The following is a 16738-nucleotide window of genomic DNA, read 5'->3' as shown; positions in this document are numbered from 1 at the left end:
AGTCATCCTATCTATGTCTTTCAATAAAAAAACCTAGAAAAATAAAAGTCCAAATTACAGAGGATGAGGAAGAGCCGTTCTCCCCCTGGCTGATAATAGATTTATAACTGTATTTGTTTTTAATGTTGGGAGCCACTTTGAGTCTTGTTTAAGACAGGTAAGTCAGGTATAAATAAATAAATATAATAATCATGCCTTTCTTTCTTTGATTGTTCTTACAGTGTGTGTGACACCTGGCTCGCATTAGACCAGGATTCCAGCTCAGGAGGCAAAGGTGAGTGCTTTCGCATTGGACTTCTGGCTGCAAAGACCTTGAGGCTTCCCTTAGAACCCAAATTGGAAAAGCCAGTGTGATTCTAGGCTGGGTCCATGTGGGCCTAGTGTTGAGATTGAGGGAGGTCCTAGTCCCACTCTGTTGTGGTTTGGCCAGTCCTCTTCACCTGGAATAATAATAGCACCATGTCCAGTTCTGAGCAAAGCCATTCATAAAGAACATTGAGAAGAAAAGGGCCACCCAAAGGGCCAAAGGTCTGGAAGCCAGGCCCTATGAGGAGCAGGTCTGATTCAAAGAGAAGGATGAGAGGAATGGGGGTAGATAGGCAAGCCATGTTTTGGTACTTGAAGGATGTCACATTGAGGAGAAGGAGGGACACAACAGCAATAGATTCAGAAAAGAGATTCCACCAAAACATTAGGAAGAACTTCCTGACGGTGGAAGGCAGAGGCTGGGTGGCCATCTGCCAGGAGGGCTTGGATTGTGGATTCTTGAGATTGTGAAAATCTTAGATCACTCTTTCGCAGTCAAACCAAGATCAAGAGCTTCCTCTCCTGGTGAATGGGGTTTTTGTCCTGCCAGATCTGTCTGTCTCTTCTTGGCAAGCCTTCCAGCATGGCCGGGGCTTCCACATGACCCGGATCATTCCTGCAGCGCTTGCAAGAGCAAGAACTGGGACGGTTTGAGGCCTCCCTCTGCTCCACTTCGGAGGGCGGTTATAGAAATCTCAGACAAGCTTGGCCCATTTTCTCAGCATTGTTTGAAGCAGGCATGGGCAAACTTCGGCCTTCCCTCCAGGTGTTTTGGACTTCAACTCTCACAATTCCTAACAGCCGATAGGCTGTTGGGAATTGTGGGAGTTGAAGTCCAAAACACCTGGAGGGAAGGCCGAAGTTTGCCAGCGATATTGACGAGTGAACCCATACCTTTGATTATTATCAGAAGAAGTGCTTAACTGACTCAAATCAGTTAATGTTGGGGGATAAAGTAATCGCCACGAAGGTGGGCAGAGATAAAGAGAAGTGTGCTGTTGAGAACAGGCATTTTTACAAATATTGGGTCTAAAAATGTTCTTGCAAAGCTGCTGCAAAACCTCTTCAGAAGAGGAAGGGGAGCAGGAAAGTGTTCAGAGATTAGAGGGGGAATTGGAATCTGAGGAGGAGATTTTGCAAGTACCTACATTTCAGGAAAGGCGAAAAGAAAACAGAGACGCTGTTCAGGTACAATAGCTGCCAGAAAGGCTAACATAATTGGGAACCGCCCTAGCAGCTGTGGCGTGGAGGAACTCGGGGCTATAAATGAGAAGCAGGAGTAGTCAGCTTTCTCTGGTAACAAAGAGACTTTAATGCTTAAGCCTTCGCTCCCCTTGTGCCTGCTTCGAGTCTGCATTTGGGAAACTGCTCCTAAGGATTTTTTTTTTGTTGTTGTTCCTTTGTCTAAAGTAAGACTGCTGCTTTATTTGAGAATTTATCAGAGGCTTATGAACTGTGTCTGCATTAAGACTTTTTTTTTTTTGCCTTCTTTTGCATTATACAACTGTGTGCTGTTCTTTATGTTTTGCTGATGTAAAGCAGTTTTCATTTACTTACAACGTTGTTTTAAGGCTGTTCTTGAGAGACAGATCAGCACAGAAACTCAAACTCGTTGCCTTTCTGGTCATTCTATTTTTCCAGGTCTCAAGGCGCCAGCGGATGAGATGGGAGTCTTCAAAGAGTTTCTGTTCTGCTTTCTTGTTTAATAGAATATGTCTGCAAATCTGTCTAATGGTCTCATGGCGACATGCAGTAAAACCACCCTGAAGGATTTCAGCTGTGTTTCAAGGTAAAATGGAAAATGAGGGCTTAATAAACAGCTTTGCCTGTTCAATGATGATTTCATTCCCTTGTGAAATGGCCTGGAGTTTTCCTGAGAAGTCAGATTAGGTTTGAGAACGGAGGGAGTGACAAATTAGACAGTCTGAGAGAATCCATGAGAGGCTTCTTGGTCTTAAATTAATTGGTGTTTATTCTGTGTCTTTCAGAGGAGACAATGTTGCTTAAGGATGGCATTCCTGTCTCGGTTCTCAAGTTCATGATTCAAGTGTCCCGTCTTTGCCTTTGTTCCTGGAAGGGTTTGCCTTGGAAAAAAACTCCTGTTTTCATTCTTATGGATTTATGTTTTGACTGCTGTTTTGGCTCTCTTGACTCCATGTACTTTGGATTGCTGCTATTTTGTACCGTCTGCTCTACTACACTTTTGGAAATGGCCTTTTCCCCTTTGTACATGCATTTCTTAATAAACATTTGTAGTTAGTCCTACTGGACTCTGGTGTGGTGCTGGGTGAAAAAAGTGTCTCAAGGTTAGAGTGCAATATGGAGCAACGTATACTGAGCGATTAACACCACTGTTGCGGCAGCTCCACTGATTATTGGTTTGCTTCTGGGTGGAATTCAAGGTGCTGGTTTTAACCTTTAAAGCCCTGAACAGTTGAGGCCCATCCTATCTATCTGACCGCATTTCCCAATATGAGCCTGCCCGGGCCTTACAATCTGCTGGAGAGGCCCTACTCAGTCCCACCCCTGTCTCGGGTGTGGCTGGTGGGGACGAGAGAAGGGGCCTTTTCGATGGTGGCCCCTCAGCTCTGGAACTGCCTCCTGAAGGACATCAGACTGGCTCCTTCCCTGTTCTTCAGAAAGCAACTAAAACTTGTCTGGCAGTAAGTTTTTGGGGAAGAGATTCAATTGGTGTGGAATTCGTATGACTCCGCCCACTGCCTCTCCCTTAACCCTTTCCTATTCTTTTCTATGGCGCACAGGAAATGGGAAATGATGGCAACTGAACATACTGGCTTTGGGGAGAATTCACCATGATTTGCCATTTATGTGTGTTAATTTTTTATCCTATATTTTTGTTTTAATTGATATATTGTATTACTGTTTTATCTCTTTATAGTGTGATTTGTATTATGTTGCCTATATTTTGTCCTATGTTGTTTGGGCCTCTGCTCTGTGTAAGCCGCCCCGAGTCCCCGTGGGGAGATGGTGGCGGGATATAAATAAAGTTTTATTATTTTATTATTATTATTAGAGGAGTTGTAGGTACTGGGATGTATAGTTCACCTGCAATCTAAGAGCACTCTGAACGCCATCAGCGATGATCCTGGAACTCACTTGGCACACAGAACCCCCATGATCAACAAAAAATACTGGCAGTCTTTGGGGGAATTTATAAGAGTTGTAGTTCACCTACATCCAGAGAGCACTATGAATCCAAACAAAGATGGACCCAACTTGGCATGCAGACCCGATATGCCCAAGTTTGAATACTGGTAGGGTTTGAGGGGAATTGGTCTGGATATTTTGAAGTCTCAGGTACTGGGATGTATAGTTCACCTGCAATCCATGAACACTCTGAACTCCACCAGAGATGGAATTGGACCAAACTTGGCACACACAGCCCCCATGACCTGTAAAAAATACTGGAGGTCTTTGGGGAAAATTCACCTTGATTTGGGGGAGGTGTAGTTCACCTACATCCAGAGAGCACTGTGAACCCAAACATTGAAGGATCTGAACCAAATTTGGCACACATACCTGATACACCGAAATTTGTTGACGAGGAGTTTGGAGGGATCTGACCTTCCCTTCTGGGAGTTGTAGTTCACCCACAACGACTGAAACTGACCTCCACCGATGATGGACCTGGACCAAACTTGGGACACACAACCCCCAGCATTCACTCAACCTACTGGAGGGTTTTGTGGGGATCAACTCATGGTGGGAGTTGTAGTTTACCCTACAACCAGAGAGCACACTGAACCCCACAAATGATGCACCTACTAGAGCAAACATGCCCAACACAACAAACTTAAGCACTGATGGAGTTTCTCACGGTTAACCTGGCATGATGTAGCTGAGTTCCCTCTGGGGAGAGAGGGTGGTCTAGAAATAAAGTATTATTACAGTAGTTTACCCACAACCTTAGGCATTTTGGACAATTAAAAATTGACTTTTTCAAATAATCTGGGCAACGTGGATTATTTGAAAAATGGTACATAAATAAATAAAGGGTGCTGCACCAAGAAGGCCCTTGTGCTCCTGAGTCATGGGCGCAAACTGGTGTCTTCCTGGGTCCTTTCCGCTGACTCAATCTGGGCAGCCGAGGCCTTTTCGAAGGGGAAGTTCAGTTCTTCCATCTGGCAAGCCCACGCTTTTGATAGAGAGGCAGAAGGCAACCTGCCATGATGCTTGCCTTTTCGAAGGGGGTTTTGCTGGGCAGGAAGTGTGCAGACATCACAGAAAGGACCATGAGAAGGCATCTGGGCGGCATAGTGGGTGGCAGAAAGGGAGAAACCAAAATGACAAGAAAAAAAGATTCCAACCGAACATTAAGAAAAGAACCTCTTTGGTGTTGCAAGCTGTTTGGCAGTGGAATAGATCGCCTTGAAAGAGGGATGGCCATCTCTTGGGAGGGGTTGGATGGTGCATTCCTTCATGGCAGGATGGGGCTGGACTAGATGGCCCTTGGTTCCCTTCCATCTCTGTGATTCTAAGATTCAAAGGCTGACTGGTCATCTGTTGGGAGGGCTTTAGCTGTGTCTTCTTGCCTGGTGGAATGGCGTTGGACTTGATGACCCTTGGGGTCCCTTCCATCTCTATAGTCTTAAGATTCAAAGGCTGACTGGCCATCTGTTGGGAGGGCTTTAGCTGTGTCTTCCTGCCTGGTGGAATGGGGTTGGACTAGATGGCCCTTGGGGTCCCTTCCATCTCTATAGTCTTAAGATTCAAAGGCTGACTGGCCATCTGTTGGGAGGGCTTTAGCTGTGTCTTCCTGCCTGGTGGAATGGCGTTGGACTTGATGACCCTTGGGGTCCCTTCCATCTCTATAGTCTTAAGATTCAAAGGCTGACTGGCCATCTGTTGGGAGGGCTTTAGCTGTGTCTTCCTGCCTGGTGGAATGGCGTTGGACTTGATGACCCTTGGGGTCCCTTCCATCTCTATAGTCTAAGATTCAAAGGCTGACTGGCCATCTGTTGGGAGGGTTTTAGCTGTGTCTTCTTGCCTGGTGGAATGGGCTTGGACTTGATGACTTGGGGTCCCTTCCATCTCTATAGTCTTAAGATTCAAAGGCTGACTGGCCATCTGTTGGGAGGGCTTCAGCTGTGTCTTCCTGCCTGGTGGAATGGCGTTGGACTTGATGACCCTTGGGGTCCTTTCCATCTCTATAGTCTAAGATTCAAAGGCTGAATGGCCATCTGTTGGGAGGGTTTTAGCTGTGTCTTCCTGCCTGGCGGAATGGCGTTGGACTAGATGGCCCTTGGGGTTCCTTCCATCTCTATAGTCTTAAGATTCAAAGGCTGAATGGCCATCTGTTGGGAGGGTTTTAGCTGTGTCTTCCTGCCTGGTGGAATGGGGTTGGACTAGATGGCCCTTGGGGTTCCTTCCATCTCTATAGTCTTAAGATTCAAAGGCTGAATGGCCATCTGTTGGGAGGGCTTCAGCTGTGTCTTCCTGCCTGGTGGAATGAGGTTGGACTAGATGGCCCTTGGGGTTCCTTCCATCTCTATAGTCTTAAGATTCAAAGGCTGAATGGCCATCTGTTGGGAGGGCTTTAGCTGTGTCTTCCTGCCTGGTGGAATGAGGTTGGACTAGATGGCCCTTGGGGTTCCTTCCATCTCTATAGTCTTAAGATTCAAAGGCTGACTGGCCATCTGTTGGGAGGGCTTTAGCTGTGTCTTCCTGCCTGGTGGAATGGGGTTGGACTAGATGGCCCTTGGGGTCCCTTCCATCTCTATAGTCTTAAGATTCAAAGGCTGACTGGCCATCTGTTGGGAGGGTTTTAGCTGTGTCTTCCTGCCTGGTGGAATGGGGTTGGACTAGATGGCCCTTGGGGTTCCTTCCATCTCTATAGTCTTAAGATTCAAAGGCTGAATGGCCATCTGTTGGGAGGGCTTCAGCTGTGTCTTCCTGCCTGGTGGAATGGCGTTGGACTTGATGACCCTTGGGGTCCCTTCCATCTCTATAGTCTTAAGATTCAAAGGCTGACTGGCCATCTGTTGGGAGGGCTTTAGCTGTGTCTTCCTGCCTGGTGGAATGGCGTTGGACTAGATGGCCCTTGGGGTTCCTTCCATCTCTATAGTCTTAAGATTCAAAGGCTGAATGGCCATCTGTTGGGAGGGCTTTAGCTGTGTCTTCCTGCCTGGTGGAATGGCGTTGGACTTGATGACCCTTGGGGTTCCTTCCATCTCTATAGTCTTAAGATTCAAAGGCTGACTGGCCATCTGTTGGGAGGGTTTTAGCTGTGTCTTCCTGCCTGGTGGAATGAGGTTGGACTAGATGGCCCTTGGGGTCCCTTCCATCTCTATAGTCTTAAGATTCAAAGGCTGAATGGCCATCTGTTGGGAGGGTTTTAGCTGTGTCTTCCTGCCTGGTGGAATGGGGTTGGACTAGATGGCCCTTGGGGTTCCTTCCATCTCTATAGTCTTAAGATTCAAAGGCTGACTGGCCATCTGTTGGGAGGGCTTTAGCTGTGTCTTCCTGCCTGGTGGAATGGGGTTGGACTTGATGACCCTTGGGGTCCCTTCCATCTCTATAGTCTAAGATTCAAAGGCTGAATGGCCATCTGTTGGGAGGGCTTTAGCTGTGTCTTCCTGCCTGGTGGAATGGCGTTGGACTAGATGGCCCTTGGGGTTCCTTCCATCTCTATAGTCTTAAGATTCAAAGGCTGAATGGCCATCTGTTGGGAGGGCTTTAGCTGTGTCTTCCTGCCTGGTGGAATGGCGTTGGACTAGATGGCCCTTGGGGTTCCTTCCATCTCTATAGTCTTAAGATTCAAAGGCTGACTGGCCATCTGTTGGGAGGGCTTTAGCTGTGTCTTCCTGCCTGGTGGAATGAGGTTGGACTAGATGGCCCTTGGGGTTCCTTCCATCTCTATAGTCTTAAGATTCAAAGGCTGAATGGCCATCTGTTGGGAAGGCTTTAGCTGTGTCTTCCTGCCTGGTGGAATGGGGTTGGACTAGATGGCCCTTGGGGTTCCTTCCATCTCTATAGTCTAAGATTCAAAGGCTGAATGGCCATCTGTTGGGAGGGCTTTAGCTGTGTCTTCCTGCCTGGTGGAATGGGGTTGGACTAGATGGCCCTTGGGGTTCCTTCCATCTCTATAGTCTAAGATTCAAAGGCTGAATGGCCATCTGTTGGGAGGGCTTTAGCTGTGTCTTCCTGCCTGGTGGAATGGCGTTGGACTAGATGGCCCTTGGGGTTCCTTCCATCTCTATAGTCTAAGATTCAAAGGCTGAATGGCCATCTGTTGGGAGGGCTTTAGCTGTGTCTTCCTGCCTGGTGGAATGGCGTTGGACTAGATGGCCCTTGGGGTTCCTTCCATCTCTATAGTCTAAGATTCAAAGGCTGAATGGCCATCTGTTGGGAGGGCTTTAGCTGTGTCTTCCTGCCTGGTGGAATGGGGTTGGACTAGATGGCCCTTGGGGTTCCTTCCATCTCTATAGTCTTAAGATTCAAAGGCTGAATGGCCATCTGTTGGGAGGGTTTTAGCTGTGTCTTCCTGCCTGGTGGAATGGCGTTGGACTTGATGACCCTTGGGGTCCCTTCCATCTCTATAGTCTAAGATTCAAAGGCTGACTGGCCATCTGTTGGGAGGGCTTTAGCTGTGTCTTCCTGCCTGGTGGAATGAGGTTGGACTAGATGGCCCTTGGGGTTCCTTCCATCTCTATAGTCTTAAGATTCAAAGGCTGACTGGCCATCTGTTGGGAGGGCTTTAGCTGTGTCTTCCTGCCTGGTGGAATGGCGTTGGACTTGATGACCCTTGGGGTTCCTTCCATCTCTATAGTCTTAAGATTCAAAGGCTGACTGGCCATCTGTTGGGAGGGCTTTAGCTGTGTCTTCCTGCCTGGTGGAATGGGGTTGGACTAGATGGCCCTTGGGGTTCCTTCCATCTCTATAGTCTAAGATTCAAAGGCTGAATGGCCATCTGTTGGGAGGGTTTTAGCTGTGTCTTCCTGCCTGGTGGAATGGGGTTGGACTAGATGGCCCTTGGGGTTCCTTCCATCTCTATAGTCTTAAGATTCAAAGGCTGACTGGCCATCTGTTGGGAGGGCTTTAGCTGTGTCTTCCTGCCTGGTGGAATGGGGTTGGACTAGATGGCCCTTGGGGTCCCTTCCATCTCTATAGTCTAAGATTCAAAGGCTGAATGGCCATCTGTTGGGAGGGCTTTAGCTGTGTCTTCCTGCCTGGTGGAATGGGGTTGGACTAGATGGCCCTTGGGGTTCCTTCCATCTCTATAGTCTTAAGATTCAAAGGCTGAATGGCCATCTGTTGGGAGGGTTTTAGCTGTGTCTTCCTGCCTGGTGGAATGGGGTTGGACTAGATGGCCCTTGGGGTTCCTTCCATCTCTATAGTCTTAAGATTCAAAGGCTGACTGGCCATCTGTTGGGAGGGCTTTAGCTGTGTCTTCCTGCCTGGTGGAATGGGGTTGGACTAGATGGCCCTTGGGGTTCCTTCCATCTCTATAGTCTTAAGATTCAAAGGCTGAATGGCCATCTGTTGGGAGGGTTTTAGCTGTGTCTTCCTGCCTGGTGGAATGGGGTTGGACTAGATGGCCCTTGGGGTTCCTTCCATCTCTATAGTCTTAAGATTCAAAGGCTGACTGGCCATCTGTTGGGAGGGCTTTAGCTGTGTCTTCCTGCCTGGTGGAATGGGGTTGGACTAGATGGCCCTTGGGGTCCCTTCCATCTCTATAGTCTAAGATTCAAAGGCTGAATGGCCATCTGTTGGGAGGGCTTTAGCTGTGTCTTCCTGCCTGGTGGAATGGCGTTGGACTTGATGACCCTTGGGGTTCCTTCCATCTCTATAGTCTAAGATTCAAAGGCTGAATGGCCATCTGTTGGGAGGGTTTTAGCTGTGTCTTCCTGCCTGGTGGAATGGGGTTGGACTAGATGGCCCTTGGGGTTCCTTCCATCTCTATAGTCTTAAGATTCAAAGGCTGACTGGCCATCTGTTGGGAGGGCTTTAGCTGTGTCTTCCTGCCTGGTGGAATGGCGTTGGACTTGATGACCCTTGGGGTCCCTTCCATCTCTATAGTCTAAGATTCAAAGGCTGAATGGCCATCTGTTGGGAGGGTTTTAGCTGTGTCTTCCTGCCTGGTGGAATGGCGTTGGACTTGATGACCCTTGGGGTCCCTTCCATCTCTATAGTCTAAGATTCAAAGGCTGACTGGCCATCTGTTGGGAGGGCTTTAGCTGTGTCTTCCTGCCTGGTGGAATGAGGTTGGACTAGATGGCCCTTGGGGTTCCTTCCATCTCTATAGTCTTAAGATTCAAAGGCTGACTGGCCATCTGTTGGGAGGGCTTTAGCTGTGTCTTCCTGCCTGGTGGAATGGCGTTGGACTTGATGACCCTTGGGGTTCCTTCCATCTCTATAGTCTTAAGATTCAAAGGCTGACTGGCCATCTGTTGGGAGGGCTTTAGCTGTGTCTTCCTGCCTGGTGGAATGGGGTTGGACTAGATGGCCCTTGGGGTTCCTTCCATCTCTATAGTCTAAGATTCAAAGGCTGAATGGCCATCTGTTGGGAGGGCTTTAGCTGTGTCTTCCTGCCTGGTGGAATGGGGTTGGACTAGATGGCCCTTGGGGTTCCTTCCATCTCTATAGTCTTAAGATTCAAAGGCTGAATGGCCATCTGTTGGGAGGGTTTTAGCTGTGTCTTCCTGCCTGGTGGAATGGGGTTGGACTAGATGGCCCTTGGGGTCCCTTCCATCTCTATAGTCTTAAGATTCAAAGGCTGAATGGCCATCTGTTGGGAGGGTTTTAGCTGTGTCTTCCTGCCTGGTGGAATGAGGTTGGACTAGATGGCCCTTGGGGTCCCTTCCATCTCTATAGTTTAAGATTCAAAGGCTGACTGGCCATCTGTTGGGAGGGCTTTAGCTGTGTCTTCCTGCCTGGTGGAATGGGGTTGGACTTGATGACCCTTGGGGTCCCTTCCATCTCTATAGTCTTAAGATTCAAAGGCTGAATGGCCATCTGTTGGGAAGGCTTTAGCTGTGTCTTCCTGCCTGGTGGAATGGGGTTGGACTTGATGACCCTTGGGGTCCCTTCCATCTCTATAGTCTAAGATTCAAAGGCTGACTGGCCATCTGTTGGGAGGGTTTTAGCTGTGTCTTCCTGCCTGGTGGAATGGGGTTGGACTTGATGACCCTTGGGGTCCCTTCCATCTCTATAGTCTAAGATTCAAAGGCTGACTGGCCATCTGTTGGGAGGGTTTTAGCTGTGTCTTCCTGCCTGGTGGAATGGGGTTGGACTAGATGGCCCTTGGGGTCCCTTCCATCTCTATAGTCTAAGATTCAAAGGCTGAATGGCCATCTGTTGGGAGGGCTTTAGCTGTGTCTTCCTGCCTGGTGGAATGGGGTTGGACTTGATGACCCTTGGGGTCCCTTCCATCTCTATAGTCTAAGATTCAAAGGCTGACTGGCCATCTGTTGGGAGGGTTTTAGCTGTGTCTTCCTGCCTGGTGGAATGGCGTTGGACTTGATGGCACTTAGGGGTCCCAACTCTTAAGATTCTATTGATGTCTAGTTTTAACAAGGTTTTTTTAAGCAACCCTAAATACTCTAAAGGGCATCAGCTTCTTGGAAGCTAAGCAGGGCTGGCCCTGGATGGTGCTTGGATGGGAGACCGCCAAGCCATATCAGGCGCTGTAGGTTCAAATCCAAGCTGAATATTGCCATGACTAAAAAAAGCCTTGTGGGCTTTATAGGGCCGCTCTGAACACATCTCTTTCCTGTCTCGGAAGAGGAAATGACACCACTGACCGCAGAACGAAGCCGGAGGTTTCGCCCAGAAAGGCAAGAAGCGAGATGAGAAGGGTGGCCAGCCATTTCAAAACGAGTGGCCTGTTGCAGCATTAAAGCCCTTTCTCTCCCGTCATCTTTTCCTGTTTACTCCCCTTTGCTTGGCCAAACCACTGGCCAGGGCGCTGGTGTGATCGAGATGACCACCCTCCCCCCCCCCCCCCCAGGACTTTGTAAAAGATAGTTCAAAAGTCAAGACTTTATGTTCTATATTCCATATATTTATAGTAGAAGGTGATTGAGACTTTTTACTGGAGTTCACTGTGGATTATCCCTGCACTCTGAGGCAAGAGATGACAACTTCATGAATTGTAAAATCATGCTGCTAAAACTCCACTTTTATGAATTTCCATATTGGGTTCCCCAGATGTTGTGAACTTCGTATTTATCAAATGTTTTTCAATTGTTTATATCATTCATGATTCCCCCTTATGCAATGTAACTCACTTTTATGGATTCTCCCTTATTTCCATGAAATCTATCTGTCTGCCTATATGTATTTGTACTCTTTGGGATCCCCGGAAAATATGTATTTTTCCCAGCAGGGTTTATATTCCAACTTTGTTTTATTTTTCATTTTATTTCATATAATTGTCAAGTCATGAAATCAAATAGGAAATATTCTGAACTCAACCTGAACCCTAGAACCCATCCCAGCTCCTATGACCCAGGCTTCCCTTCCCAAAAACAAAAGGTGATTCGCCCCCAAGGCAAACATTGTCATATCTCATCCTAAGGAAATTCCAGGACACCTCAGGAAGGCGCCCTGCAGAGCCTGTCAATATGGCTCATTACCACCCATCCTTACTTCCACCTCTGACACCCCAAGGCATATCTAAAATCTGTATACGTGACAGGAACCCTTGATTGCTGTCATTAATCCCTTTAGAAATCGGTCTAGCAGGAATTAATATGATATTTCCTGCCCTGTCACTTCATTGTTTCAATAACTCCCGCCTTCTCCTCCCTGATTGGCCCGAGTGGGGACAAAAAGCAGCTCCCTATTGGGCCAGCAGAGCAAGGCGGGAAACGAAAGCCCGCCTCGTTCAACCCTCTAGCCCAGGGGTCCCCAAACTAAGGCCCGGGGGCCGGATGCGGCCCATCGAAGCCATTTATCCGGCCCCCAAGGCACAAGGGCATAAGGGGATTGGGCTAAATGACCCAAGGGGTCTCTTCTTCTCTTACAACCATTATTATTATTATTATTATTATTATTATTATTATTATTATTATTATTATTATTATTATTATTATTATAGATGAGTGGCCATCTCTCAGGGGTTCTTTGCATCTGCTTTTGGTGCACAGAGGCAGAAGGGGGTTGGACTCAATGGCCCAAGAGGTCTCTTCCAACCCTCTTTATTATTATTATTATTATTATTATTGTTATTATTAATATTGAGGCTGGGTGGCCATCTGTCAGGGGTGCTTTGCTTGTGCTTTCGGTACACAAAAGCAGAAGAGGATTGGACTCAATGGCCCAAGGGGTCTTTTCCAACCCTTATTATTATTATTATTATTATTATTGCTGTTGTTGTTGTTGTTAAACATTGAGGCTGGGTGGCCATCTATCAGGGGTGCTTTGCTTGTGTTTTCGGTGCACAAAGGCAGAAGGGGATTGGACTCAATGGCCCAAAGGATCTCTTCCAACCCTCTTTATTATTATTATTATTATTATTATTATTATTATTATTATTATTATTATTATTATTAACATTGAGGCTGGGAGGCCATCTGTTAGGGGTGCTTTGCTTGTGTTTTCGGTACACAAAAGCAGAAGGGGATTGGACTCAATGGCCCAAGGGGTCTCTTCCAACCCTCTTTATTATTATCATTATTATTGCTGTTGTTGTTGTTGTTGTTGTTGTTATTATTATTGCTCGGTGGCCAACTATAGTCTAGCCCTCCAACGGTCCGAAGGATTGTGAACAGGCCCCCTGTTTAAAAAGTTTGGGGACCCCTGCTCTAGCCTATCCGCGATCAGATGGGCGGGGGAGCGGGGCGGGAAATTCAAGGGTCTGTCAGACTGAAACATTGTATAAATATGGCTTTATTTTGGTTATATGGTACGCTAGTAGGCTGAATGATCGCTACTAGTGTCCTTTTCAGCTGAATCGCTCAATAAAGACTCCTTGGCGGATTTTCCTTCAACTTTGGCGGACCTTCTTCATTTCGGCTCCAGGTTGTATTGCGGCTCATATTCTCCTATTGGCTCCGCCAAGGTCCGTTCTCTCAGGACCGGATCGGGACTCTCCTTAAGGGGCCCGATCCCCTAAAAACGCGGTCGACAACACTGGGAGTTATAGTCCGAACATATTTCTCAAAGCCTGACCCACAAAGAGCAGGGAAGTGATCAAACGTCTATCATGTTAGTGAACCATGGGTGCGTCTAAACCAAGGGTCCCCAAACTTTTTAAACAGGGGGCCGGTTCACGATTCTTCGGACCGTTGGAGGGCCGGATATAGTTGGCCACTGAGCAATTATTATTATTATTATTATTATTATTATTCCAACATATCTATCTTGTTTGCTGTGTCATACAATAAAATAACAACAACAACAACAACAATTAAAAAAAGGGTTGGAAGAGACCCTTTGGGCCATTGAGTCCAATCCCCTTCTGCCTTTGTGCACTGAAAGCACAAGCAAAGCACCCCTGACAGATGGCCACCCAGCCTCAATTTTTATTAATAATAATAATAATAATAAAGAGGGTTGGAGGAGACCCCTTGGGCCATTAAGCCCAACCCCCTTTTGCCTTTGTGCACCAAAAGCACAAGCAAAGCTCCCCTGACAGACGGCCGCCCAGCCTCAATGTTAATAATAATAATAATAATAATAATAATAATAATAATAATAATAATAAAGTGTTGGAAGAGACCCTTTGGGCCATTGAGTCCAATCCCCTTCTGCCTTTATGCATCAAAAGCACTAGCAAAACACCCCTGACAGATGGCCACCCAGCCTCAATGTATATATTGTATACATTATTATATACATATAAACTATATAATAATAATAATAATAATAATAATAATAATAATAATAATAATAATAATAATAATAAAGAGGGTTGGAAGAGACCCCTTGGGCCATTGAGTCCAATCTCCTCCTGCCTTTGTGCACCAAAAGCACAAGCAAAGCACCCCTGACAGATGGCCACCCAGCCTCAATGTTAATAATAAATAATAATAATAATAATAATAATAATAATAATAATAATAATAATAATGAGGGTTGGAAGAGACTCCTTGGGCCATTGAGTCCAATCCCTTTCTGCCTTTGTGCACCAAAAGCACAAGCAAAGCTCCCCTGACAGACGGCCACCCAGCCTCAATGTTAATAATAATAATAATAATAATAATAATAATAATAATAATTATAATAAAGTGTTGGAAGAGACCCTTTGGGCCATTGAGTCCCATCCCCTTCTGCCTTTATGCATCAAAAGCACTAGCAAAACACCCCTGACAGATGGCCACCCAGCCTCAATGTATATATTGTATACATTATTATATACATATAAACTATATAATAATAATAATAATAATAATAATAATAATAATAATAATAATAATAATAATAATGAGGGTTGGAAGAGACTCCTTGGGCCATTGAGTCCAACCCCCTTCTGCCTTTGGGCACCAAAAGCACTAGCAAAGCACCCCTGACAGATGGCCACCCAGCCTCAATGTTAATAATAATAATAATAATAATAATAATAATAATAATAATAATAATAATAATAATAAAGAGGGTTGGAAGAGACCCTTTGGGCCATTGAGTCCAATCCCCTTCTGTCTTTATGCATCAAAAGCACTAGCAAAGCACCCCTGACAGATGGCCACCCAGCCTCAATGTTAATAATAATAATAATAATAATAATAATAATAATAATAATAATAATAATAATAATAATAATGAGGGTTGGAAGAGACTCCTTGGGCCATTGAGTCCAATCCCTTTCTGCCTTTATGCATCAAAAGCACTAGCAAAACACCCCTGACGGATGGCCACCCAGCCTCAATGTTAATAATAATAATGAGATTTTGTGATACGAAATCCAGCATATCTATCTTGTTTGCTGTGTCATTAATAATAATAATAATAATAATAAGGGTTGTAAGAGAAGAAGAGACCCCTTGGGTCATTTAGTTTAACCCCCTTCTGCCCTTGTGCCGTGGGGGCCGGATAAATGGCTTCGATGGGCCGCATCCGGCCCCCGGTCCTTAGTTTGGGGACCTCTGGTCTAAACTGTAGAATGAATGCAGTTTGACACCACTTTAACTCCCATAGTTCAAGGCAATTCATCCCTGGGCACTGTAGCCTTTGGAAGTGAAGGCTAACGGTCTTGTAGAACTAAAATTCCCAGGATATTGGGCTCAACTGGATGGCCTTTGGGGTTCCCTTCCAAGACTAGGATTCTATGATCCTTCTCTGGAGGTCTTTAATCAGAGACTGGGTGGCCATCTGTCGGGAGGGCTTGGACTGGATGACCTTTGGGGTCCCCTTTCAAATCGAATGAAATATAGATTGCTGGGAGCCTGGAGGAATCTCCTTATATAGGTTTTTAAACAGAGTGTTGATGGCTATCTGTTGGGAGTGCTTGGCCTAGCAGAAGGAGGTTGGGCTGGATGACCTTTGGGGCCCCTTTCCAATTCTAATATAAGATAATATGTTTCTTAATTTTATTGTGCTTAATCTGTGCATTTTAACCACACTATACCCCGCCTTGAGATGTGACAAGATGTAGGTAATAAATAAAATTCATTGCTATTATTATTACCTTATTATAATATAATTGTTTATTATGATTATAATATTATATATTATTATAATATATTATTTTTATAATGTTATAATAGTATTATATTATATAAAATTATAATTATATAGTATTATATAATAGTATTATATTATTATCACTATTATCGTTATCATCACCATATTATAATATAATTATTTATTATAATTATATTATATATTATTATATTATTTTTGTAATGTTATAATATTATTATATAATATTATAAAATTGTAATTATATAGTATTATATAATAGTATTATATTATTATCACTATTATCGTTATCATCACCATATTATAATATTATTTATTATAATTATAATATTATATATTATTATAATATATTATTTTTATAATGTTATAATAGTATTATATAATATTATAAAATTGTAATTATATAGTATTATATAATAGTATTATATTATCACTATTATCGTTATCATCACCATATTATAATATAATTATTCATTATAATTATAATATTATATATTATTATAACATATTATTTTTATAATGTTATAATAGTATAATATAATATTATAAAATTATAATTATATGTTATTACATAATAGTATTATATTATTATCACTATCATCGTTATCATCACCATATTATAATATAATATTTTATATAATAATATTATAATAGTATTATATAATATTATAAAATTATATATTATTATATAATAGTATTATATTATCATCATTACTATTATCGTTATCATCACCATATTATAATATTTTATTCAATTATATTATTATACTATCATCATTACTATTATCAGTATCATCACCATATTATACTACAATATTTTATATTATAG

General features: G+C 44.3%; 1 protein-coding gene and 1 non-coding gene across 4 annotated transcripts in view; both read left to right on the top strand.

Annotated features, from left to right (window-relative positions):
* myo1g (myosin IG) overlaps positions 1 to 16738 on the top strand; it is a 94773-nt gene that overhangs the window by 5773 nt on the left and 72262 nt on the right. For all 3 annotated transcript variants that reach the window (XM_062984412.1, XM_062984414.1, XM_062984413.1), the window contains 2 exons: positions 222 to 274; positions 1948 to 2095. In XM_062984412.1, coding sequence (XP_062840482.1) covers positions 2019 to 2095 — 77 coding nt within the window. In that variant the 5' untranslated portion in view covers positions 222 to 274; positions 1948 to 2018. The remainder of the gene's footprint in view (positions 1 to 221; positions 275 to 1947; positions 2096 to 16738) is intronic.
* LOC134292836 (small nucleolar RNA SNORA9) lies at positions 874 to 1011 on the top strand. The gene has a single exon (XR_009999967.1). It is a non-coding gene; the product is annotated as a small nucleolar RNA SNORA9 (small nucleolar RNA).

Source organism: Anolis carolinensis, chromosome 6 (assembly GCF_035594765.1).
Source record: "Anolis carolinensis isolate JA03-04 chromosome 6, rAnoCar3.1.pri, whole genome shotgun sequence".
Lineage (NCBI taxonomy): Eukaryota > Metazoa > Chordata > Lepidosauria > Squamata > Dactyloidae > Anolis > Anolis carolinensis.
The sequence above is the reverse complement of the archived record's forward strand: the minus strand, read 5'-3'. Positions and strand labels throughout refer to the sequence as shown.